The 24,158-nt window shown below is 34.7% G+C and overlaps 2 protein-coding genes, 1 long non-coding RNA gene, 1 other non-coding gene and 1 pseudogene across 8 annotated transcripts; 1 reads left to right on the forward strand and 4 right to left on the reverse strand.

The window, feature by feature from the left end:
- Positions 1–1,541: 1,541 nt before the first annotated feature.
- TRNAT-AGU (transfer RNA threonine (anticodon AGU)) lies at positions 1,542–1,615 on the reverse strand. Its single transcript has one exon. It is a non-coding gene; the product is annotated as a tRNA-Thr (tRNA).
- A 148-nt stretch (positions 1,616–1,763) lies between these two features.
- On the reverse strand, positions 1,764–5,304 carry LOC104718776 (uncharacterized). 2 transcript variants are annotated; one of them, XM_087468407.1, is made up of 7 exons: positions 3,888–4,314; positions 3,415–3,626; positions 3,066–3,126; positions 2,717–2,945; positions 2,490–2,575; positions 2,306–2,397; positions 1,764–2,218 (listed from the first exon to the last, which is right to left on the reverse strand). In XM_087468407.1, the coding sequence occupies exons 4-7, from the start codon at positions 2,903–2,905 to the stop codon at positions 1,974–1,976; spliced, it is 612 nt and encodes a 203-aa protein (XP_087324533.1). In that variant the 5' UTR covers positions 2,906–2,945; positions 3,066–3,126; positions 3,415–3,626; positions 3,888–4,314; the 3' UTR covers positions 1,764–1,973. The 2 variants fall into 2 exon arrangements, with proteins under 2 accessions (XP_087324533.1, XP_010434887.1); XM_010436585.3 differs by lacking the exon at positions 3,066–3,126 and having other exon boundaries at positions 3,888–5,304.
- A 231-nt stretch (positions 5,305–5,535) lies between these two features.
- Positions 5,536–7,916, forward strand: LOC147936037 (uncharacterized). 3 transcript variants are annotated; one of them, XR_015568176.1, is made up of 6 exons: positions 5,536–5,673; positions 5,760–6,076; positions 6,203–6,750; positions 6,877–7,025; positions 7,144–7,223; positions 7,580–7,916. It is a non-coding gene; the product is annotated as an uncharacterized LOC147936037 (long non-coding RNA). The 3 variants fall into 3 exon arrangements; XR_015568175.1 differs by lacking the exon at positions 7,580–7,916 and having other exon boundaries at positions 7,144–7,228; XR_015568177.1 differs by lacking the exons at positions 6,877–7,025; positions 7,580–7,916 and having other exon boundaries at positions 6,203–6,696; positions 7,144–7,408.
- On the reverse strand, positions 6,136–8,769 carry LOC104718777 (putative disease resistance RPP8-like protein 2; annotated as a pseudogene). The gene is made up of 3 exons (XR_015568174.1): positions 7,863–8,769; positions 7,621–7,767; positions 6,136–7,417 (listed from the first exon to the last, which is right to left on the reverse strand). The product of XR_015568174.1 is annotated as a putative disease resistance RPP8-like protein 2 (transcript).
- A 719-nt stretch (positions 8,770–9,488) lies between these two features.
- On the reverse strand, positions 9,489–17,483 carry LOC104718778 (topless-related protein 2-like). The gene is made up of 25 exons (XM_087468405.1): positions 17,100–17,483; positions 16,834–17,013; positions 16,508–16,621; positions 16,257–16,415; positions 15,624–15,798; positions 15,390–15,522; positions 15,041–15,156; positions 14,589–14,721; positions 14,385–14,494; positions 14,102–14,171; positions 13,953–14,023; positions 13,776–13,871; positions 13,585–13,677; positions 13,264–13,391; positions 12,754–12,988; positions 12,479–12,637; positions 12,295–12,390; positions 11,811–11,960; positions 11,599–11,709; positions 11,285–11,461; positions 10,980–11,108; positions 10,697–10,792; positions 10,428–10,610; positions 9,979–10,154; positions 9,489–9,879 (listed from the first exon to the last, which is right to left on the reverse strand). Exons 1-25 carry the CDS (start codon positions 17,177–17,179, stop codon positions 9,672–9,674), a joined length of 3,378 nt encoding a protein of 1,125 aa, XP_087324531.1. The 5' UTR covers positions 17,180–17,483; the 3' UTR covers positions 9,489–9,671.
- Between the last annotated feature and the right edge of the window lie 6,675 nt (positions 17,484–24,158).

Consider the following 24,158-nt stretch of genomic DNA (forward strand, 5'->3'; position numbering starts at 1 on the left):
TATTTTTTTAGGAAACCCCACTTTTTTCAAAATCTTAAGGTTAAAAAATGGATTTTTGGGAAAACTAAAACCAAAAACCATTTTAAAAGCTATAACCATTCAAAGCCTAAGTTTACATCCATAAGCAAAAAATTACATTATCTAAATTAAACTATAGATAGATCTAGTGTAAAAAAAGCAAATAAACTATAGATGACTTAATTGTACCAACGGTTTCAAAAATTTAGATTAACTTTAAGTGATATATTTGTTGCAACATTATTATATTAAGGTTCATTTCAAAAAATAATGTAAGGTTTATCGTGATAGTTAGATATTTAGATTATGGATTATGTAGATCGTTATTCCTAAAAATAATATACTATTTTTTTGTCATAATATTTGAATTTGTGTTAAAAGAAACGATGGTTAAAGTTTTGGTTTCGAAAACATTAATATAAAGGTTTAATTTCTCAAGTAGACAAGAAAAATAATTTCATAAGTACTATACAATTGTAATCTTGAATGTTAAATAAACTCTTACGCTCTGCAAGTTTAAGAGTTGATATCATTCGTAGCCAGATACTTTAACTAGTTAAGAATATTCTCCATGCTCGGTTATCAAAATCTTAATTGTCTTTTTTTTTTTGGTATCGTTCTGATAAACCTGTGAAGCGAAATTTATTCTGAATTCTTCGTATATACTAGTTTTTTTTTTTTAGAACTCTAAGTTGTTGGAATACAATCTAAGTCCCACATCTGAAATTTGATAAAATTATCATTAAATTTGCCAATTAGTTTTTAATTAGAAACGAAGATAAACCCAAATTTAATAAAAAAAAAAAAAAAAAAAAGAAAAAAAAAAAAAAGTTAGTAACCACAAATTTTTAAGTAGTTGTAGTGTCAATTTTGCGGAGGAGCTTCCCCGGGATGCAACGTGTCGAATCGATGGTAAGAAGTGGATAAGAATTATAAAAAATGAAAAAAATTAAGTGTCAGCATGTGAAACCAGCCACCTCTTTAGCCAATTGAAACCATTCTTTGACCCAACTTTTTTGGATTTTGACGTTATTTCCAATTATCGACCTCAACTCTCTCATAGATATTTATTTGAGTTGAGTCATTCATAAAAATATCCACGTGAATGAGCGGTTAAAACGTGTTATAATTTTTGAAATAATTGAATTCGAACTCTGCTCTCTTATAACACATCTACTATGCATAGTAATTGAATTGGTCCACCCTATGATTTAGTAGAACGAAAATGAATAGGTTAAACAATAATGAACACAATTTGTTGGCGATTAGTATATAATTAAGTGAAGCAAGATAACTTGTGTATAAATACTCTAAATGTGATCAAAATGAGGGATAATAATAGTATAGTAAACAACAAAAATGTTTATTTTTGGCGTGAGGTGTCATGGACTGTCCGAAGAAAAGAGGCCGTACGTTAACGTGAAACAATATACGCAACTCCTTCAAAGAGTCGAGACAAAACATAACCAAACAAAAAATATCAAAATGTTGACTGAAGTGACAAAACAAAATTATAAATAAGATGCTCTCGTTGAGAGTTGAACTCAAGACCTCCCGCTTACTAAACGGGTGCTCTAACCAACTGAGCTACGAGAGCTTCTTGCTCCCCTTATTTCCTAGAAATTTAAAAGCCTTCATATCAAATATCTCTAATTTAACCACACCAGTACAGTTACAAATACAACACAGGAACAGCAGAAGTAAAAAAAATTATAACAATCAATCATATAGCAAAAAAATCTCTCTTAGATAAACTCTTTTTTCTTTTTCTTCCAAACTATGTCCATTACATAGCAAGTTTCCACGGTAATAAAACACAAATTTACGATCAGTGTCTATACAGATTCTCATTTTCCCCTTCAAAAAAAAAAACAAACAAAAGTTGCTGAAAGATGCTTCACTTTTGCTATATATCACTCTCGTTATTTATAGTTTTAGGAAACGACTATTAAATATCATCTCCACGCGGAACCACTATGCATTATGAAGTGTCTAAAGTCTGGTAGGATCACCTTCAACCGCCTGAGCCACTCTTCAGCTGCTTGTAGCAGCGTCCCGACTCTCTGGTTCTCGTCAGCGTCACTCTCTGGGCTCCACACCGACAGCTTAAACTTGTAGAAAGCTAGACCAAAAGTCGGCAATGGAAGCTTCGATGACGCAACCGATTTGCTTGAGCTTCGACCTTCCTCATTGCTTGAACCTTTTTACAAAAATAATTTATAACAGTGTGATTCGGAATGTTTTGTAATAAGCCAGACTATGATTTATATATGCAGAGATGACTTACCTCGACAGGGTGTTGATAAGGAGTGGAATGTTAAAAAGCAAGCGTCCAGGTTTTGTAACGATTGACCTAATGGTATTCGGTATATTGGGTACCTTCAAGAAAGTGGGAAGATAAAAGAATTGAGAGAGCGATCTGGGAAAATAAACTCATAAAAATGTGGGAAAGGACAGGTTAGATGCAGTACCAAGCTACAGAGACCCAACTCGAAGGTGATAGGTCACAACTCCTGTATGTTCTGAGTGCTGGAAATTGTGATGACAGGTTTGAGATCTGCAATAGTAAGGTTAACATTATCATGAGATAGAACAGAAAAATTTCGCTGGCTATAAACTGAACACTATGTGAGTGTAACATGTTAATAGAGGTCGAGCCTGTTTTGATACATGTTATATGCAGACATAATAAGCTTACCTTGTCAGTCAATGGTTCACGGCCAAATGGCATAGCAGCTTCAAGATACTCAAAGACAAGGTCACCAGGAGAGATACTGCTGGCCTCACTCTCATCACTCGATGAACCTATGCAAGGTTTCTCTTCCAAAGAGGCTCTGTATAAAGTCTGAGAAAGCTCTCTACAGTCATTACTGCCATCGCTACTCATGTCTCTAGGCGAGTCACCATCACTTTCTTCACCAGGCCTCCTGTTAAAGAACATACACCAAAACAACGGTTTTATCTAAATGGCAGAAAAAAAAAATTGGAAATTAAGGAGAAAGCCCAAGAGACCAGACAAATTTGTAATATTCAACACCATTACATACTTGAACTCTAGTTCCTACAGCGTTCCCATGATTCGCTGATCTTCATAATGCAGACCACTGACTAGTATTTGAGAGCATGTAAGTTGTGTTTTAGTCATCCAAATGTATATCTCTAGGTTAAGTAGCAGAGAACGTCTAAGAATTGGTTTTCTGATCATCTTAAATAACGTTCATCCGAAGATTAAGAACAACCCAAGAAAGATGTGGCTTCATTACAGAATATATACCAAAAAAACTAAACTGATATAAATATCAGTTCAGCTCTTCAATAGCAAAGAACCAGATAACTCTCCTAATAATGGTTGATAAGGAGACAAATAAAACATACGCAAAATGATATGAAACTCACCTCTTACTTGTTGAAACTCTAGATGGGTCTTCATAAAGCTGAATTCCAGAGAGATAAGGAACATAATACTGAACAACGGAATCAATCCCATTTAAGAGAAGGGGAACCCCAACACCATAGGCACTCCACTCCTCAAACGAATCCCACAAATCATTAAGCAAGAAGTAAGGACAGTGCTCTGGTTCCCGGGTTCTCCACCCTTTAATGCTTCTCTGAAGAAAACAGAAACTATAAGTAAGTACAACAACAACAACAACAACAACATCTCTTCTTAATTAAGCATCATATACTTTGTGAGTCTAGATTCTCTAAAGTCTATCCAATAACCCTAAATCCAATAAGAGCATAATCGTTCCCAAAAGAACGATCTTCAATTGCTAAAATGTGCAATGCAAAAAGGAATTTGAAATTGGATTGTGAAACTTCCCAAAATCCAATTGAAATATCGAATAAACCTCAAGAAGTAAAATTACCAGAGGCAAGTATTGCGTAGAGACAACGGGAGTGGTGCACTCGATAAACCGGCCCAAATTGGAGGAAGTGCCGGTGGTGGTGGTGGAGGAGGAGGAGACCCGACCTGGTACAAGAGAGGAATCGGAGGTAGAGCACTCGTCGGGTTTCTTAACTTCCTTATCCTTGGACTTAATCTGGCGATCGAGAATCTTCTCCTTAGCGTTCAACTTCTTCTTCTCCTCCTCCTCGGCTTCAAGTCGCTTCTTCTCACGCTCCTGTTGAAGTTTTCTCATCGGAGGAGGGTTGTAAAACCGATTCTCGCCGCGGATCCTACGGGTAGTCGACATTTTGTTCAGGCGCCGGCGATGGAGTAGTTGGGGATGATGATGATGATTGATGAGGATTATTTGATTAGCGTTTGGTCTTCTTCTTCTTCTTCTTCGTTTCTTCGTCTTCTGTGTGACTTAATATTATGTTTATTATTTATGTTTTAGGGTTTTAGATTTTTTTGGGTTAGTGATTTAATTGAGAAAGAGCAGTCAAAGATGCTTTTTGTTATTTACAGTATTTAATCAAATGAATAAATTCATACCTTCCATTATAACAAATTCATAAACCAAAAACAATCTATACTAATAATAAAAAAAAGGAAATAGAGAAAATATAAGAACATTCTTTTGTTATATAAAATTAATTCAATTTCAGTTTGTATCTTCATCAAAATCAAAAATAAAAACATTTTTTCAGTTGTGTTTTCATCTCTTTGGCGGTCATTTTGAGTTTGATTTTGTGTTAATGTTGAGAATAGATTCAAGTGAAACAAAGGAAATATATATATAAATATATATATATATATTTTGTTCAACTCAACGGAAACACTTTACTTTAGAGATATGAACAGATTGGAAAATCTTAACCATAATGATGGAACAAAACTCTATAATGATCTTAATTTTAGGTTTGATGGTTTTGTCTTTATCAACAACCTTAACCTTTCTAATGGATCCACTCATTCATGATATATCCATTCTATAATGATGGTTTGATTGTTTTGTCTTTACTGTTTCTGTCTGTTAAATGTAGTTTTCTCTAAACTAAAATAACTGTAAACCACATAAATCTAATACCGACCGTATCGGATCCACTTCCTATTTCCCTCTCATAACTATAATATTGTACTAGAACTAACCCCGGAACTTTAACATCTTCCTAGATATGCCTAAACAAATGTTTCTCTACCTAAGTTGAAAGTTCTATTGTTAAAACTCCCCGAAATCAAAAATTTCATCAATTTCTCCCTTAATCTGGGTTTATACGGTATACTATTGGTTTACTATTTACTTAACCAACTAACAAATCCAATTAACCGGATTAAACCTAATTTAAACCAGATTACAAACTAATCGAGCCAGATCCAAGAAAAACAATTAAAAAAAACCTTCGCCGCCGCAGGCTCTTCTCGTCGTTCACAGTTTTCTGGTTTTGGCCTCCTCACGAGGCATGACGATCCCTGATTCTGGAGGAACTCCTCTTCCAACATGTATTTCTCCTCTTTCTTCTCAAATCAGCCACGATTCTCGGCCTTCTTATGCTATTTCTAAAAATCTTCAGAAACACAATCTTAATGGTGATGTCGGGATCGACACCGGATATCCTCAAAGAGCAATCGACGGTTTATTGAAGCCATAGAATACAAGCTCTTATCCAAAGAAAAAACCTTAGAGTCGGATGAAATTTCACAAATTTTCAAAGGGACCTGAAGTAGATTCTTCTGCGCAACCTGCTAGATTGAATTGAAGCCATAGGGTTGGACTTTTATTTCTCAATTGGAATTTCTTATATATTGTTCCTGGTAGAAGACTTGGGAGTTTCAACATTTCTTAAATTTACAGGCTTTGAGTCTCTCACAAATGGAGCCGACACTCCTGCTTTATGCACATAAACCCTTGTTTGTCATTTGCAACTCTCCATTCAATGAAAGCCTTATATTTTTGTCAAGCCTCGTTTGCCCATATCCAAAATTCAAGCTGCGGGTCTCAGTTTATGGGGGAACGTTTGATTTTGGGGAATAAATATGGGTTTTGGAGTGCTTCTTAAAAATACATGTATTTTTGTTGAGCCTGTGAGAGCTGCTGTGAAGAAAAAGTGTTGGAGACGAGTGGAGAAGCCATCAACGGAGAAGAAGTTGCTTACTCTGGTTTTAAAATTGGTATCGTACCGGTTTTAAGTGGTTTTCTATTGATTTAATTCATAAATCGTTTAATTTCCGGTATACAGGGAAGTAGATCGAGAAGTTTTTATTCGGGTTGAAATAGATTGAAAAACATTTGTTCAGGGATATCTACAAAGAGATCAAAGTTCTGGGTTGTTGTAGTACGATGTCATCAAGAACAAGTTTCCCTTCGTTATGGCCATCATGCATGACCTCGTACAATGAAAGCTGCTCGAGTTCTCTCGATTTACATAGAGATGAAGACAAAGTTTCTAAAGCACAACCATCAAGGGAATGGATAGTGAGAGTTCTGAGATTAGTCATACCACGAAGGTCCTTCACACTACTGTTCTCTAGTGAGTAACCGCTCAAGGTCTCCAGGTTCACCAGATCACCCAGTTCCAATTTTGTTTTAACATCCATTAGAAAAGGTAAGATAAGGTACCTTAATTCTCGCAGCTCTTTCAAAACATTTGGCACATGAACTGAAACCCCATGGACACCTAAATTCAAATAGAGCATAAGCTTCAGATTCCGCATAGGAGAAGGTTAATAAGATACTCCAGCCCTGTATAAGCTCAGGAATCTCAAGTGGATAAGCTCTCCAATGCTGGAAGGTAACTTCCCTCCTTGAAACTTGGCTCTAGAAAGATCCAACACCCTGAGAAATGGTAAACTCCTAAAGTCTAGAAATGATTGTATCAGAGCTTCTTCCTTGGTCTTGAAGTACAAAAGAGATCTAACTCTCTTAGTTTTTTCATGTCCCATCATTTCAAATGCCTTACTACTATGCACAGCGAGTCTGCGAGAAGATTGACCACTGATGGTAGAGGTAGATGTAGGGACTTTGACGATTTGTAGAAAGTTCTCTTCTTCGGCTTTAGATAAACAAACTCCTCTCATGATGTCATGCATATGATAAGACTCAATCCTCGAAGTCAAATAGGTTCTTTCAGGAATAACCATATTTCTTCTCACTAACTCTTCTAATGGTTCCTCGATCGATCATTACAACTCCTTCTGCAGCCCAGTAATTAAACAATGTCTCCACATCTATCTTGTAGGCTTCAGGGAAATGGGCGAAGTAAAGGAAGCAATGCTTTAAGCCCATTGGCAAATCTTCATAGCTCAAAGACAATACTCGGTAAACCGAATTGAAATTTAAGCCAGATCCTCCTATGATATGAAGTCCAATATTCTCATGTACTCTTTTCCATTCGAGAACTGTATGTTTCGTAGCTAACAATCCTCCCAACACTTTAACAGCTAACGGTAGTCCTCCACAATAGGTTACCATTTCATTACCCATGATTTCAAGCTCTTCATCAACCATGTATTCTGCATATCATCACAAAGTATTATCTTTCAAGTTTTGAGCCTTAAAATAAAGATATTGCCTAATTACATCACTTCCTAAGAGAACTGGCCGTGTAGGAGATATTTTAGTCAACTAGTCTAGAGGATTGTTGATATAAACATCTTAATAATTCTGCTCAACAGGAAAAAAAAAAATGAACAATGGACAACATCTTGAAGTGTACCTGCTTCGCCTCTCCTAGGAAATGCTAGTCTTTGGCATACAGTCCAACTTTGTTCAGGAGTAAGGATGTTAGGCCTAAAGGAAAAGCATGTCGGATCTGCATGTAAACCAACACTTTCATTGCGGGAAGTAAGTATCATCTTCCAACCTGCAAAATATTTCTGATTAACGATAGGGAAATTACATGCAGTTATGACTGAATGTGTACAGAGAAAACACTGCATTTATTTGATAAGAAGTCACCTCTTTTCTGTGGAAACACTTCTTTTATTCGATCCCAGTCTTCTGCTTTCCATATATCATCTAGGACAATCAAATATTTGTCAGTCTCCAACAACTGAAAGAGTTTACCCTGACGTGTAAACTCATCCATCTCTAAAATATCTCCATCATCTGGTCTAAGATCTTGCAAGATTCTTTGCCAAACATGCTTCTGTGTAAACTGTTGCGAAACACAGATCCATGCGAATCCGTCAAAATGACGCCGTACTCTGTCATGATGAAAAACTTGTCTAGCCAGAGTGGTTTTACCAATACCCCCCATCCCGGATATAGAAACCACTTGAATGTTATCATTTCCCACCAATTCAGCAACCAAATCTTCAACACTCTGATCCATCCCCACAAGATCGTTTTCAGAATTGTTAGGATATGTATGTCGGATTTCTCTTTGTTTATCCTCAAGGGACAATGAACGCCCGCACTCAATTATCTGTAGTATTCCAAAACTCTGCATTGATGTAATCACATCAGAGATCCTCTTAGTTATTCCTTTGATATTTGACACTATCTTCCGATGATCCACTAAGATGGAAGCAAGTTTGGTGACACGCTTCTTGATCCCTTTTTCTTTTCTTCTCCCTTCTTTCATAAGAAAGGTTTCGATTATATTTTCGGCGTCATAAACAATGTCTTTGATATCTTCCAGAAAGTTTCTCACCCTTTCACTTTCATGTTTCTTGGCATCTGCATCTTTCAACAAAGACTGTAACCTTCCCAGCTGACGTTTTAGTTCAGAAACTTGCTCATGAACTCCTTGGAACTGCTCAGATTCTCGACTCACAAGATCCCACAGCTTCTCAATTCCAAACAAGATAACTCCTTCAGCCATAACTTCTCTCCTGCTCCACCATAAGAACACAGAAGTCAACAATCACCGATGAGGGATCATTACAAGAAGCCAGGAACCACACAATCACAAAGTGGAACATTCTTATAGAAATGATCTAAAGCCCAATTGAATATGGACAGTTCTAGTGTGGCATCAATCATCCTTGAAGTTAAATATGATATTTGATTATATCCGAACACCAAACGACACTTTTCTTAAAAGACAATTACAGAAACCCATAACTATGATTCAAGTTTGGGGTTGACAACTAAAAACTAACCAAATTCGTAAAACAGACTCGTGATCATTCAGAAATAAATCTTGAAGCAGATTCAAGTCACCAAAACAAGATAGAAGATACGAATCAACGCATAACAAGCAGAAAAATAAGAAGAAATTAATAAGATGACATCATTAAAATTTTCAAAAAAAAGTAAGAAGAAAGAAGATAACATTATTTACCTCTTGTCTGAGAAACAGTAGGTTTGGGTGAGTTGATGGTGTGTTCGTACTTCGTAGAAAGGGTATATCGTGGGAATTTTCAAATATTGTATCAGGTGCTAATGTTATCATCTCATTTTATTTTCAGAATTCCTGTCAATTTGTGTTTTATCTCATGTGACAAGTGTATCAGAGCACGATGATTAAATTAGTTCAAAAGCATAGACCTCTAAATCTTGTGGAATCTGCGCACTTTCGATAATATCAGATCAACCAATATTCTTGTCTCCGTCTCTGACATGACAACTAATGGAAACTTTGACAAGATGCATTCATTAAAAAACTAACAAAACGAAACCACAGCTACTGAATTCTTCTGGATTTTAGTCTAAAGCGTTTTACTTGTCCCAACACAAAAGACCAAAGCAGCTATAACAGATTTACAGTAACAAAGAAGAAACCCAACTAACTTTATCTGTCATTTTTTTCTTCCTTTTTTTCTACCTTTGAATCTGATCTGAACCAGAGTTATTAGCCACCGACGCACTTGAAGGCCGTCCATTTTCCGTCCCTGCTTTCTCTGCAACGCCCCATCTTCTAAAAGGTTCTGGGGTTTCGAGAACTTTTACCGACCCATCAGAGAGTCCTACAGCTATTTGGTTCGGTTCTTGCGGGTGAGCAGTAATTACCAGTGGCATGATTGGAGCACTAATTTGCAGAAAGAGAAACAAATTTTTGTCAGGACGATTAGACAGCTTCAAGTAGTTGCAGGTTCATGTGTAATAAGACTTTTTAAGGTTAACTAACCTGTTTTGTGTGGGTTGTGGCATGTAGGCTGATGGGGCAATGCGACATCTGAGTCTCAAGTATTCAGCATCGAAGACTCCGATGTTTCCATCCGCAAATGATGCGTAAACCAGTTGGCTGTTGCAAGAGTAAGATGCGCAGGTTATGGGTGATGATAGCGATTCTTGTGGCACCCACTGCATCATAAGAGACAACAACAAAAAATAACAAAAATGAGAAATAAGCCTTGTCTATTTTTATGTGATTCAAGTAGGGCGAAAATGAGACAATCATGTCAAATAATGCCACTAAAATGCAATCACAAGAGAAAAATATCAACTTTAAATTAAATAGGATGACGTAGAACTATTGGACAGGATACTAGAAGCATATGTGTGCATTAAATAGGAAGATATACTTTAAATACACTTCACTGGTAATCTAGTATTAGTGAAACATTATTTTTGTACCTTCTGAATGCAATCCATCTTTGAACCGTCATATATGGCTATCTGTGTCTCATGAGAAACCAGTAAATGGACCTGGTCGTTGTGGAACTGGACACGAGTGTCACCTACTGGTAACTTTCCAGCTGGTAGTGGGATAGCTGAAGATTTCTTCTTCTCCCATGAGTCAGCACTCCAAAAGAACAGCTATAGCATAGAGAGGTCCATACAGTTACAACCAAGTTTGGTGAAAGCTCAATAGCAGTACCAAGAAATTTAAAAGCTTAGCATACCTGTGCATCAGCACCAGATGAAACTAGAATATTTAGAGCGGCAGAGAATGCTAAACCAGTGATGTGCTTTTGGTGGCCTTTCAACTTTGTTTTCACCTGTAGATTAAAAGAGAGATTCTATTACCAATTCTCCAAAGCTAACAAAAAAAAGAACTCAGTGCAAAAGATATATTATAGCAGTTAGCTCAACACAAGCTTTATATACAAAACTAAATAAAAAGTGCAATATGGATATCTTGTCTTTACAAAAATCAGTAATCAAGATCTCAAATGAATTAATTACCTCATCTACCCTGACGTTGTAGATATGAATAGTAGAATCCTCCATCCCAATTGCAATAATGTTATTATCTTGAGGATGAAATGCAAGGAACGTTGAAGCAGGAGGCGGTGGCATGAAAGTAGTCATCACCTGTGAACAAAGTGAAAATGCCAGTAAGTTCACATATTTGACATATATCAGTTTTTGCTGTTGCACAAGTTTTTTTATTAAAAAGATACTACTTCCACTACAAGCCGAGATGTGGCATCACTGATAAAGACGTAATTGTCTGAGCACAGGGTGAAAAAATAGATAAAGAAGCTTACCTTAAATGTCATCATATTAAACAGTGAAACCTTTCCACCACAAGCAGACATTACGTACGAGTCATTCTTTGAAAGGGCTATGCACGGAACAGTTCCCTCAGGATTCTCCGGAACATCATTTGTCATTAAGAGACCACTGTTAGGTTGCCAATGCTGTGGGCTGACACTAGCGGTAGCCTTTAAAAGAAAAATTACAATCTCAACGACTTGGAAGGGAGAACATAGAAGTGATCCAAGCACACATACTTATATGCATACATGTAATATATACAGATATCAAACTGAGTGAGGAGTAGAAGTTAAGTTTGTATTACCTTTCCAGTTGGATTTTGCTCGCTGCGGCTCCACTTCCATAGTCTCTGGACACCATTAGTTCCAAGAGCTAAAACGCCAACACCCGAATTTGTATAAAGAAGCCGAGCAACCTTGAACATGAAAATGGCAAATATAATCCCCGTTGTTGTAATACACAATGGAAGTCCCCAGCTGAATATGAATAAATTTATAAAGGAAATAAATAGCAAACCTTGCTAACAGAATCCTTGCTATCTCGCATGGTCACTTGTCGGCACTGAGCCGGATCTACAATTTCCATGAGCTCCGAAGGTTTGGACTTTTCAACAGACTCCATGTTTCTTGGCTTCTCCATAGTTCTTGACATTGCATCAACTCCGTTCTGTACACATAATAACAACAAAGTTTGAGGAAAACGCCGGAATTTGTATGTTCAGAAAAACTTATGAACTATACAAAACAAGATACATTTTTCAGTTTGGCCACGGTTCTAATATCCCAGATCAATAATTTTAGCTGTTGATTAATTACATGGATTAAGGATTTTGATAAATCTGTAAATTTGAGTGATGCCATTGGTGCCTAAGGATGGATTGTACTGAAGAATTAAGCCAATATAATATGTTGCTACCCATACATGGCTCTAACTGTCCTATTTATTCATCTATTGCTGAAAGATTATAAATAATGTAAAGCCGAAATATCGAAAAACATACAGGAATAGGGGTTGGCCTTGTAGGAGAGCCAATATCCATTTGGTCCATTTTACCAATAGCTGGGCCAATATTTGTAACCATTGCAGATGAGGATACCTGATTATCGAGAGTAAAAATTGTAAATTCTACTAGACAAAAGGTCTGACAAGAATTTTTTTCAAGAAAAACGAGAATTAATATTAACCTTCATCTCAGTCGATGCTCTGGATACTTCGAAAGAACGAGCTTCCATGACCCTTAAGGTCCTCAGACCGTCCCCATTAGCAAGAATTTTGAATCCGTTATCAGCTGTAGTAACAGCAAGAAGGTTCCCTTCCTTGTTGAATCTCAATCGGGGAAGGCTCTGATATAGGCAGTACATAGCACGGTAAGGAACAATCATAACATATGCAACCATAAAAAGGAAAACGAGAAGATATTTATATACAAGTAGTCAAGAGCAATAGTTGTATATCATACCGGGAGTCCTCCATCAGCCTCGACAGTTGTTAAGAGATTATTATTGTCCATATCCCAGAATTTTAATTGGTTATCTTCACCAACGGCCAAGAATCGGTTGCGTGTTGTATCAAACTGAACAACCCCTGAAGCTTTCTTTCTAAAGCCCAAATATGTCCTCTTTATGGCACCTTCACTTTCATTCCACTCAACCAGGAAAGAATCTCCGTCTTTACTTGTACCACAAGAAAATAATCTGAAACAATGGGGAACTTTAAACATTTACTATGGCCACAACTTGCAGCAGACGACCCATTAATCTGATAACTAACTAAATTCTTATATAAAAATCTTCCACCAATGAAAATTACGCAAGTTTGTTACTTTTTCATATGATTTAGCTGTCTTATATGAGCCACGTCAATTGAGTCTTTTCTATAGTTTTCAGAACCAGACCACATATCAAGGGTTTTCCTATATTTATTTCATGTTCAAGTTCTTGCTCTTCGAGCAAGAAAGAATTAGAATTACCTGCTACCATCAGCACTATAGAGCATAGTTGTACACCACTGTCCTGGTGCATCATAGTCAACTCTTGAGCCCACATTATCATAGAGCCAAGCCTTGATCTTACCATCAAGAGCAGTTGAGAATATAAACTGCGTGAAGGAAAAGAAAAATAATTAAGAAACAAGTAAGACGGAAAAAGTTTCACTCTTAATTTACACCCATAGAGAATCCACTCCGAAAGATGATAGTTAACCTCCCATGCAGCCAAAATGGAACTAGATTGCTATAACCAATGGAAAAAAAAACCCTTTCTTCAGACTTATCGACAAGAGATGGCTGTACCTGGATGTTTTCTTTCTGGTGAGGGCAGATGGAGTAAACTGGTGCCTCGTGCCCTTCAAAGGTATAAAGTTTCTTCCCACTCAAATCCCAGACCTACTCATAAAGTATCTGTCAGACAGCTATATAGGGGAGCCATAGAAAAGGCACATAACAGCCTCAAATTTTTCACTGTTTTGAATTTGCTTAATTACCTTTATAACTTTATCATCCCCACAAGTCACGATACAAAGTTGCTTATTTGGGTGGGCGAAGGCCAAGTCATTCACACAGCCAACATGAGCATCCATCTATAGGCAGAAACAAACTATTTATTCACTTTTTGCAGATTCCATAAAAATGTTAAACTATAGAAAAGGGAATAGGCATGCCTCTAGGTGTTGACGTAATTCAGACCCTTGGTAAGCATATATATGGATCAGATGTTTAGTAAACGCAACCCCTGTACATGAAAAGAATCAGATTCAAACATTGTATCCAATTGAAAAAAGATATGTTTGATGATCTTCAAATAGCGTACCAATCAAATTTCCATCTGGACTCCATGATACACGACTAACAGATATTGATGGGTCCTTGACAATAGAACCCTGGGAAATTGACAAGGTGAAGATGTCATCATCATATAAAAGGCTGATGGTGCATTGCTTAAAGCTTCTTTTCACAGAACAGAACATAAATCACTGAAGCATGTATCAGAAACAAAGCTTCTTACGTTGTCCACAGTTTAGTTTCATCATAAGTATACGATCCAATTGATAATATATGAAAAGAAAAGCGATGAGAAAAGGTGAAAGACCAACCTGGAAGTTCACAGAACAAGCTCCCATATTCCATATCTTGAAAGGCTCTGTGACAACCTTCTCCCTAGATCCAACTTCCCACAAGGTGACTTCACCGCTGGTACAACCAACTAAAAGTAACAAACAGTTATAACTTGAAACATGAGCCAAACAAAGCTCAAGTGCTCAACTCTGTTAGTCTCTACATGGTGGCATTAGACTAACCAGTGAGCAACGTGTGATGGGAAGGGTGAAAATCCATGCTTGTCACTACTGACCCTTGGCGCATTGTACTCACTACATTTCGAGGGAGGTCATCAAGTGAGACGGCAGACTGAGAATGAGCAGGATATGTGACCTGGAACATAAGAATTACAAGCCATATACTCGATGTCATACATACAGATATGCAAAACAAGAGAGTTTTCTTTTCGTACTGGGAAATGCACAATCTGCTAAAATCATGAGGCATGCATCAGATACGTACTATCGCCAATCTTAATGATTACAAGTAATTACAAATTATGCAAACTTATATTTAGTCCTCTGATAATAATGAATTAATATGAAAATCTGACAGCCAAAATTGGACTGTCAAAGAATTTTCAACACTAAATTAATATAATGGAAAGTAAAAATACATCAAGTAAATGATCAACCATAAGAAAAATAATCACCTCATCACCAGTTGGTCCAGACCGTAAACGTTTCATAAGTTGCTCGTGATCAGCACTTTGATAATCCATCATTCCAAGGGAGTTTGAGGATGGCCGAGGATGTTTTAGCATAGCAACTGCCATGAAATACAGCAACAAGAATTCAGAATTCAGAACTAGGAATAAACTTTTAAAATTAACTTTCCAATACCTGATATGACAAATACAAAAAACAAGATTACAATCCTTTGAACCATGAAAAATGTTCTCTATACTGTATTAATCATGACCAAATATTAACTCAGAACATCATAACTCATAAGCAGCAGTATGTTACAAGTCGCCTAAACATTGGAGTAACAAAAACTACCTTGATTTGGCTGCATATGAAATGGGGAAGAGGCCACAACACCACCAGTAACTGACGAAGATGGATTTGGGTTTGCCATCCATCCAGCTAAAGCATTTGCGTTAGGAGCGGGAGCAGACGTAGGCTGGAAAGGCTGTACAGAATATGGTTTCATAAATTAAGTCCATCTCTCAAATGTCTTATAAAGTTCTTGAATATGTAAAAATAACTGGATTGTATGGTATGTGATCGTACTCCACCATGTACCCCAAGAGGAGCATACGTTGAAGGCTTTGCAACAGCACCAACTGGAAGTACAGGAGTGGGTGCACGGGCTCCATTTTGTGGTGAGCAAGTGTGATCAGTGAACAACGTTTTGATGTCTGGATTAGGCCTTGGGTTTTTACATAGCTGATGTTGCCAATTCAAGCTGCAAATTACCAAAAGCATCATACCTTAGATGACGAAAATGACTAATATGACACCTGTAGTTCACTAGCTGGTTCAGAAAATAGGCTAGATAAACTGGTATCAGCCATTGCACTCGACAAGCATAACAAAACAGACACATTTTATATCGACTCCAATGACAGTTTTCCATTCTAGGTGCTTGAAAATAAAGAAAAGTAACTGATAACAGAGGTTGATATCATAGTCCTCCAAGTGCCACTTTTGCAAATCACTAAAATAGTGGCGTGGTTACCAACTTAAACTATTTTAAACATCAAAAATACACAAACAATTTGGCACATAAGGTGATCATCCTATACATAAAAAACACAGTGGAACAATCTAACTTTTAGTGACATCCACTTGTTTATGATTATATAAAGCTATTATCTTTGTAAAATAAAGATACAACAAGCACATCAAAATAAGGGGGGTGACCTTTGATTGATCAAGGTTCGCAGGCGTGAAGCCTTGAAAGTGGGTAAAGCAAGCTTCTCTCTAAACAGAGGATTAGCCTCAATCAATTTCCTCAACTCCCCAAGCATAATACCCCTAGCTGATTTGGTATCACCGTATTTCGATAACTGTTCATTCTCCCTAGAAAGCAAAAACACCACATTTCAACTCCATATGGCTGCCATTGACGACACAACCCTTGAACTTCAAAACTATCAAAAATACACAATTACCTAAAATTCTCCAGAGTAAGAAGCTGAGTGATTTCCTTGTAAAGCTCCTCGTTAAAGGTAGCAAAAACTTTCAAGTCCTTTGCTAATATCTCAACAGCTTTTGCCCTATCTTGTCTGAAAACAAAACAAAAATGTATAAAGATAAACGCAAAGACCACACTCAACAAAAAAAAAAAAAAAAACATACTCAACCACAAAAATAATCATCAAATTTTTTTGTCTTTAGACCAGACAAACCAATAAGACAAGACCAAAAAAAACTCTGGTTAGGTGATTATCCAAATTCAGCTAACCAAAAATTCCCTAAATTGTGATAAAAAAATTACCGATCTAGCGCTTCGAGATACTTTTGCTTCCTGATTTCGAAGAAAATTTTCATAGAGTAACGGTTATCATCAACCTTAGTGAAACCAGAAAGATACTTCTCGACTTCATCCCACTCCCCAAGCATAGCTTTCTCTTCAAAGTACTTCAAATTGAAAAAGTACCCCGACTCCTGCTCAAGCCTTACAAACACACACACACCAAAATCAAAATTCACAACCTATAAAACAAACCAAAATAACCGAGAATACAAAAAAACAAAACTTACTTGTGAACAGATTCTTTGAACTTTTCTTCATCTAAGAACTGGAGAATCAAGAAAACTAACTCTCTGCTTAGAGATGACATTATTCAATCAAGTGAGATCTGGGTAATGGTGAGAGAGAGAGAGGGACGGTTACGCTAATTTCCCAGATCGGTGGTTTTCAAGTTTTTTTTTTTGTTTTTGTTTCTTTATAAAAAAAAAAAATGGTTTTTCTAGGGTTTGTGTGTGTGTGTGTGTTCGATTTCTTCGCGTCTCTCGAAACTAAAGAAGGAAAGCTGACCCAGAACAAAAAATTAATCAATTAAAATTTTTTATGTAAATTCAAATTTAAAAAATTTTCCTTTTTTTTTTTTTTATTTAAAAGAAAAAAGTGTGACTTGTTCTCCACTTTCTTCGATGCGTTTTTGCAGGGTTTTTATCACACCGACTGTGATTTGATAAGTAGGTTAGGTTATTTGTGATACGTAGACCTTCTTATCAGTATAAGGTGATAACCTCGTTTGTCGGACCCGCTCCTCCTTTGGCGTTTATCCAATACAGCTCAGCACACCCAAGTTGGAATGGACCGAATTTAATTTTATCCAGACTCCAGAGTGTTTTTTTTTCTAAAAAGATAATTTCAGTGATACAGTTTATTTGCTACCAATTTACTGTATATAAAAAGTAATAATTTTGAAAACATATTTCTTTAATTTACGCAATATACTCAGCTTCTCTTTTTGGCAAGATTTTCATAGTACGTAATATAATATTTTCTTACTTATTTTTGTAATATTATTTTTTCTTCTTTTGGGTTAATTTTCTTTTTAGCTTAAGAACAAAAAAGGAAAAAAATATTTTTTTCTAGATACATAATTCAGTATACGTAAATATGTTTTAAAACGTTTTAATTTTGTTAAAAAAGAAAAATTTATAAAAAAAGTTTAACATATGTTAATTGATGGTTCCGATAATTAAAATTTGGATAATGTGTCCAATTTTTATGAAAGATTTCCAAAATTATATAAAAATAATTCAGTTAAATTCAAATGTATAAATATACCATATCTTCTTCTATTCTAAGATACACAAACTTTACTTTATGTGGTTTTAAATGTTGATTTATTTTACTCTTTGGTCAGTTACATTTATTTATGTCTGTAATTACTTTTCAAATAGTATTTACATATGAGCACGAGTCCTTACATGAATATCATCGCGATGAGTCCAAAACATCGACAATCTTTTGTATTTAAGGAGGATTATGTACTTTAACTTCATTAGATCAAATTTGTTTCTATAATTACTTTGACGTGTCCGTTTCAATCCCTATACAAATAAGTGTGAATCTTATTCTTCTAAGAGTTACCATGATGGATACAATATTTAAAAATCTTTATATGAGTTAAATGCTAATCAGTTAACAACTGGTTCTTAGCCTAGTAGTATTTTAAAAAGAGATCAATAATAATGACAAAGGGTCTATACATTGAAAGGAAAAAAAAAAAGATGTTTGCAAATGCAATTTTTGGTTATATTGATATTAGAAAGTCATAATTTAACTTTCGTGATAAAAAAATACAAAAAATTAATTAGAAATAATTTTCTAACTTAAAAAAATTTTAGAATCCGAATAAAAAGAACTGATAAATTTCAATCTTAAAAGCTTAACATAATCTTAATATGAAAGAGTTATAAGAACATTTTTAATTTTAAAGAAAAATAAAATTGTATAACCTTTTTAGTTGACAAAAAGAATTATTCAGTTAAATTTATTAAAATTAATAATTATTTTGTATTTATTTTTATCAAACATAATTGTGTTAATTTTGTAGTAAATTCTAGGCATGCAGTTTATATATACTCTAACCGATTAGTCCAAACCAAATCGGTTTTTGGTTCAAAGATCAGTTTAACAATTGCTTCAATTAGGAGGAATTTTGAACTACATTCGATCCAGTTCGCCAAACCGATCGGTTATTGAAAATTTCAGTTTATTTAATAAAATAAAAGAATATACCTAAATTAAACCAAAATAGATACTAACCCAAACTGAATTAACCGATTTTATCGAATTAAACTGGTTTACCTGATTTCAACCAAAATCTCCAAGAAAAATCAGTTTGAATTAGTAGAATTTCAAATGAATCGAACCGAACTGAATCGATTGATAATTTGGTTAATTTCGGTAGTATTGTTTGATAACCAAATAAAATGGTCCGGTTTTGTTTCAGTTAAGGAATTTGCAGGGATATTCTGGCCCATTTGAATTGCACGGAATTGAGATATGAAATTCAACTACATTTAACAGATTGAGGTGACGTTCGCAACATGTTGTTGCCTTTTTGGGTGAAAATGATGTGGACTATTAATTTCGCCAGAAGTTACATAATATCGGAGAAAAAAGCTCAAAATGTTGAAGAAACTTGAGATATCGTGAGAAGTATACCCATTGAAAACACGAAAGCGACAGATATCGCAGCGAGCAAGTGCTTCTCATTTGACAGGGACAACTGATCAAGTTGGTGTAATTAAACATATAGGCAGGACAGCACTAACCACACTAATTATATTATTAGTGCATTATCCATTTGTTGTTGTTATTATTGGGCCACAAAACAACGTATTGAAGAAATGTCAAACATAAAACAAAAAGTAAATTTCCTGAGTTAATTGTAGGTTAATTTTCTTTATAAGTAAATTTAACTAACATTATTTGTAAAAAAAAATTAGGACTGTAAAATTGGGAGGAAATAAATGTTACTGTAGTCTGTACGTATTTTCAATAGCATATCATCATAAAAATAATGTGAACTTTGTTAAAAACAGGTGTGGTTTTTTTTTTAGAAAAATCTTTCTAATTTTCTTATTACATAATTTTGCGAATAAATCTCTAAATTTTGAGTATTTAGTAGTTAACCTTTTGTGTAAACTATAATTATGTAGAAAACCTGACTTGATTTGGATTTCCCCCAAAGTACTTTTATATAGATTTGGCCATGTGATTAAAGATATATTTAATATTTTCTATAAAGCTTTTTCTTTTAACATGGGATCATTTAAACTGTTGTGGAAAGTCATCATTTATTTAGCCAAAAAAATGAAGTGGATACATCAATTTTAAAATAGTGTATGCTTTATAGATAGCATCTGCTTGCAGACATATTAAACAAACTATTAGACAAACTTTTTTTACCAAAGAAACATTAAATTTTTATGTAAATAATGTTGAAGCTTGGAAGAAAATATATAAATAATGTTGTGTAAGATTTCTGGGTTTCTTAAAAAAAAATTTTTTAGTAGTTTGTATGGGTTCTAGTTGAGTCGCCTGTATATATATATTTTTTTGGTAGGAATTGAGTCGCCTGTATATTAACACAATAACACTGCTAATCAAGGTGCAATTGTTTTTGTGAGTTTTTCTTTTGTTTTTAAGTTACTCACAATCTAATTGACCTTATAACAAAGAAAAAACTGGGACACTAATTTGAAAACAGAGTTTTCGTAAAACCCGTATTCTGATATAACAAAGGGACATATTAAAAAAAAACAATTAATATGAGAAAAGACAGTACCGACAAACTATATGCAATTTCACAAGTGATGGACTAAATACAAATGGTTTAATCTTTTTTTATCTCTATGTCAACGAAAGGGACACTATTGGTGTAAATGTAATGCTTCTTTCTGGCTGTGCTAAGCTGGGTCCGCCTCTTCTTGATAACGACGAATGATTACATTTGGGTTTTTATCTCGTAAGAAAACTGAGGAAACATATAGTTTGAGGGTAAAACAACAAGCAGCTAAAAAAGTTGAGAAGAACAAAACTTGTTGGGACCAGCCGACCAGCTATAATAAAAAATCAAGCACTTACTTAAATGAGTTAATATAATGATTTTGGTAAAGGTTGTCGGTTTGAATTTGGATAATTGTTCAGTTGTTCTAGAAACATAAAAGACATTGCAGTCGCTAAACCAGACCATATATATAATCAATCACATTCATCTCGCCTAAATCTTCAATCAAAAATAAACCTATGGTTTTACTATATCAATAGTTATAAAAAACTAGTATTATGACCCGTCCATGGGAACATGCATGTATCACTGGTTTTATATTATTGAAATACTTTTTGTTTGTAAAATCAAACTGTTAAGACTTAACCAAAAATGTAAAACTCTGATGAACATGACTTCTAAGAATGATAAGAAAACATTAATTTAGTGCAGTGTTTGAGACAATAATAAATCAGTCTCTTTGAATTAGTACCATACTAAAGGATAACATGGTTTGCACAAAAATAATAAAATAAATAAAAGATAACATGGAAATGAGTTTTATAATAAAAAACAAAAAATACTTACAGCTCTTCTTATACAATAGACAAATTTTAGAGATACAGACAGCAGGAGAGTAGATGGAAACTGACATGGATTGTACATAGTGAGCTTTATCTGGTTTTGTTCTTGAATCTTAAAATGTAGAGTAATCTCCAACCATGAATCTGAAATAAAGAGGAAAATAAGTCAATAAGCTTGGATCAACTACAATTTTTCTCATACAATTTATAATCGATGTATATGATGTAAAAAAAAATTAGTGGAAAGGCAGAGAAAGCAAATGCCAGAAAAAGATTGAGAATTTGAGTCCAACGTGAAATAGAATTTTCATTTTGTAGAAGAGGATAAAACGGTTTAAAAGATTGTGGTGTAGTGTATGAGAAAATTTAGGGATTTTATGATTTTTTATTTTATTTTATTTTTTAAAATATGTAGAAAAATAAATAATATGAGGAATTTACGTATTTTTGTTTTTTTAACAGAAAATCTTAATTTTTTCTAATTTTAAAATTATGAACAAATCCTATGTGGCATATTTTTACTGGTCATGTGACTTGTGCTTTATATTGTGTTTGTAATGAACAAATCGCTAAACCGGTCGTCTATTAGAAGCATATATTTTTTACTCATTAACCATGGGTCCATGGGAGCAACATTAATTTTCAAATTACGAAATGATTTTATATTTCACGTGTACTCAATTATTTTGCATATTTTAAAATGTACTCAATTTCCTTACCAAAATAGTGAAATAACTTTAACAGGTACATGCATGTTGGTTTTCAATTTCCATGCAAATATCTCTTTGTTTTGCTCACAAGTCACGCCCACTAAATTTTGACTCATACCACAATCTGTAACTACATAACTCTTAAAATTCGTGAAGCATAACCTACTAAGACAAACTCGAGCATCTAAATTATTACCGAAGTTAAACTTCTACCCAAAGCCCAAAACTAGAAAATGTCAAAAATAAATATTGAAATAGAGGGCGCCCTTGAAAGAGATTCTGAAATCCAACAAAAAAGAAAAGATCAACTATTGTCTGATTAGTGATTAGTGTCTGCACTGATTAATTAGTCCAAGTCTTACGTAATACTAGAATTTCGTCGAGAAAATTAATTAAATATATCATGTGATTCAATGTCATTTTAATCATCAAATTTACATTTTAATTGATTTCAAATATGATTTTTTTATCTAGTAGAAAGATTTTTATTAATTCTAATTAAATTATAAAGTCTTGTTGGCATACCTCTACGATGCACAATGTTAAATGGCCAAACGAAAAAACAACACAGGTTAATTAACTAATTAAGAGATTCGTCAATAGTAAAACGACGACGTTTCTTTCCTAACTAAAACATATTCAATTCTGATTTCCTCAAAATCTCCAAATTATAATCTCTAGACCTAATTTGTGATTTCTGTCTTCTTTGAATTCAATTGATGACTCCGAAAAAGAAGATTTCTACGCGTCGTCCCACACGGAAGAAGCCTGATAATGCTGGCGAATCGTCTGCTCACGAGTCTACTGGTCATGGTTTAATTTATCCCAATTCGACTGCTCTCGATTTGACAGATCCTGAATTGGCTATTGGTGTAGGTACAACAATTATTACGTATATTGGTGAGCTTGTTCCCTTAGAAGAGTGTGATGTTGTAAGTGGAGATGATTGTGAGGTAGTTGGCGATGAAGGTTGTGATGATATTAGGTACAAACCTACTGGAGAGAAATATGGTAACCATGAGAATGGAAACCGGGAAAAGACTTCGAAGAGGAAGATGGTAACCATGAAAATGGAAACTAGAAAAGACTTCACGCCTGAAGACTTTAAAGATAAAAATGGAAACCGTGCTAATGTAGAAGTAGAGTTTTGCGATGACTTCAAAACAAAGTTTGGAGAGGGTGAGAGAGATGAGAAAGACTAGACATACGATAGTGGAGATGATATCTTTGATGGCGGGAAGATTCCAGATCCTTTGTTCAAAGTGAAGACGAAGATAATGGCCAAGGTGATGATCATGTCGAAGCTGAAGATGCTGAAGTGTTGCCCGAGTTGGGAAAAACATTTAGTTGGCGAGATGAGTTAGATAGTTATATTGAGGTATTTTCTGAAGATTAGATACAACATTAAGTTGTATAGATCGCAGACTTTGAAGATTGGTGCAAAATGTGCTACCACTGATGGATTAAGTGTATGTGGAGATACTACTACTTTTACAATAAGAAAAAAACAAGATGCAAATAAACGTATATGAGAGTAAGCATGAGATCAGGTTAAAGTTACATGTTAAAGCGAGGAACAAAAGCTTGGTTGTTTGCGGATAGGTTGAGAAATATTGTGACTAATCCCCAATATTTATAGATTTCTTAGTATTCTATATACCGGTTATATATATATATATCTATAGTTTTTTTTTCTTTATCATGTTTCTCTCTCATTTTAATCAGACTAAAACATAAAAAATTTACAAATATGAAACTAGCTTTAGTTTTCTTATTTTCTTACTAAATGTCATTCAAAGTTAGTTAAGATTTGTGTTTCAATAAGGGTAAATTAGGAATGAAAAGTTGGCGGGTCAGGTGAAAATTAACAAATAAACCTGAAATTAAACATTCACATACTTGAAATTGCATAATTGGGTTTTCTAACACCCCGACCGCCACCTCTTAGTGAGCCCATATTTATTTCCGATCTATGGGTTCACCTCTCTTAGTTGACCTACCGATATTCGACAA

Source organism: Camelina sativa, chromosome 10 (assembly GCF_030686135.1).
Source record: "Camelina sativa cultivar CO46 ecotype springtype chromosome 10, ASM3068613v1".
Taxonomy (NCBI): domain Eukaryota; kingdom Viridiplantae; phylum Streptophyta; class Magnoliopsida; order Brassicales; family Brassicaceae; genus Camelina; species Camelina sativa.

Excerpts from the sequence above, each read along its gene's own strand:
- LOC104718776 (XM_010436585.3), bottom strand. The coding sequence starts at position 4,214 with ATGTCGACTACCCGTAGGATCCGCGGCGAGAATCGGTTTTACAACCCT. Across the intron at positions 2,398-2,489 it reads AGTTGGGTCTCTGTAGCTTG|GTACCCAATATACCGAATAC; the intron begins GTACTGCATCTA and ends ACTTTCTTGAAG. Across the intron at positions 2,219-2,305 it reads CTTATCAACACCCTGTCGAG|GTTCAAGCAATGAGGAAGGT; the intron begins GTAAGTCATCTC and ends TTTTGTAAAAAG.
- LOC104718778 (XM_087468405.1), bottom strand. The coding sequence starts at position 17,179 with ATGTCATCTCTAAGCAGAGAGTTAGTTTTCTTGATTCTCCAGTTCTTA. Across the intron at positions 11,462-11,598 it reads AGCAAAATCCAACTGGAAAG|GCTACCGCTAGTGTCAGCCC; the intron begins GTAATACAAACT and ends TTTCTTTTAAAG. Across the intron at positions 10,611-10,696 it reads CATCTGGTGCTGATGCACAG|CTGTTCTTTTGGAGTGCTGA; the intron begins GTATGCTAAGCT and ends TCTATGCTATAG.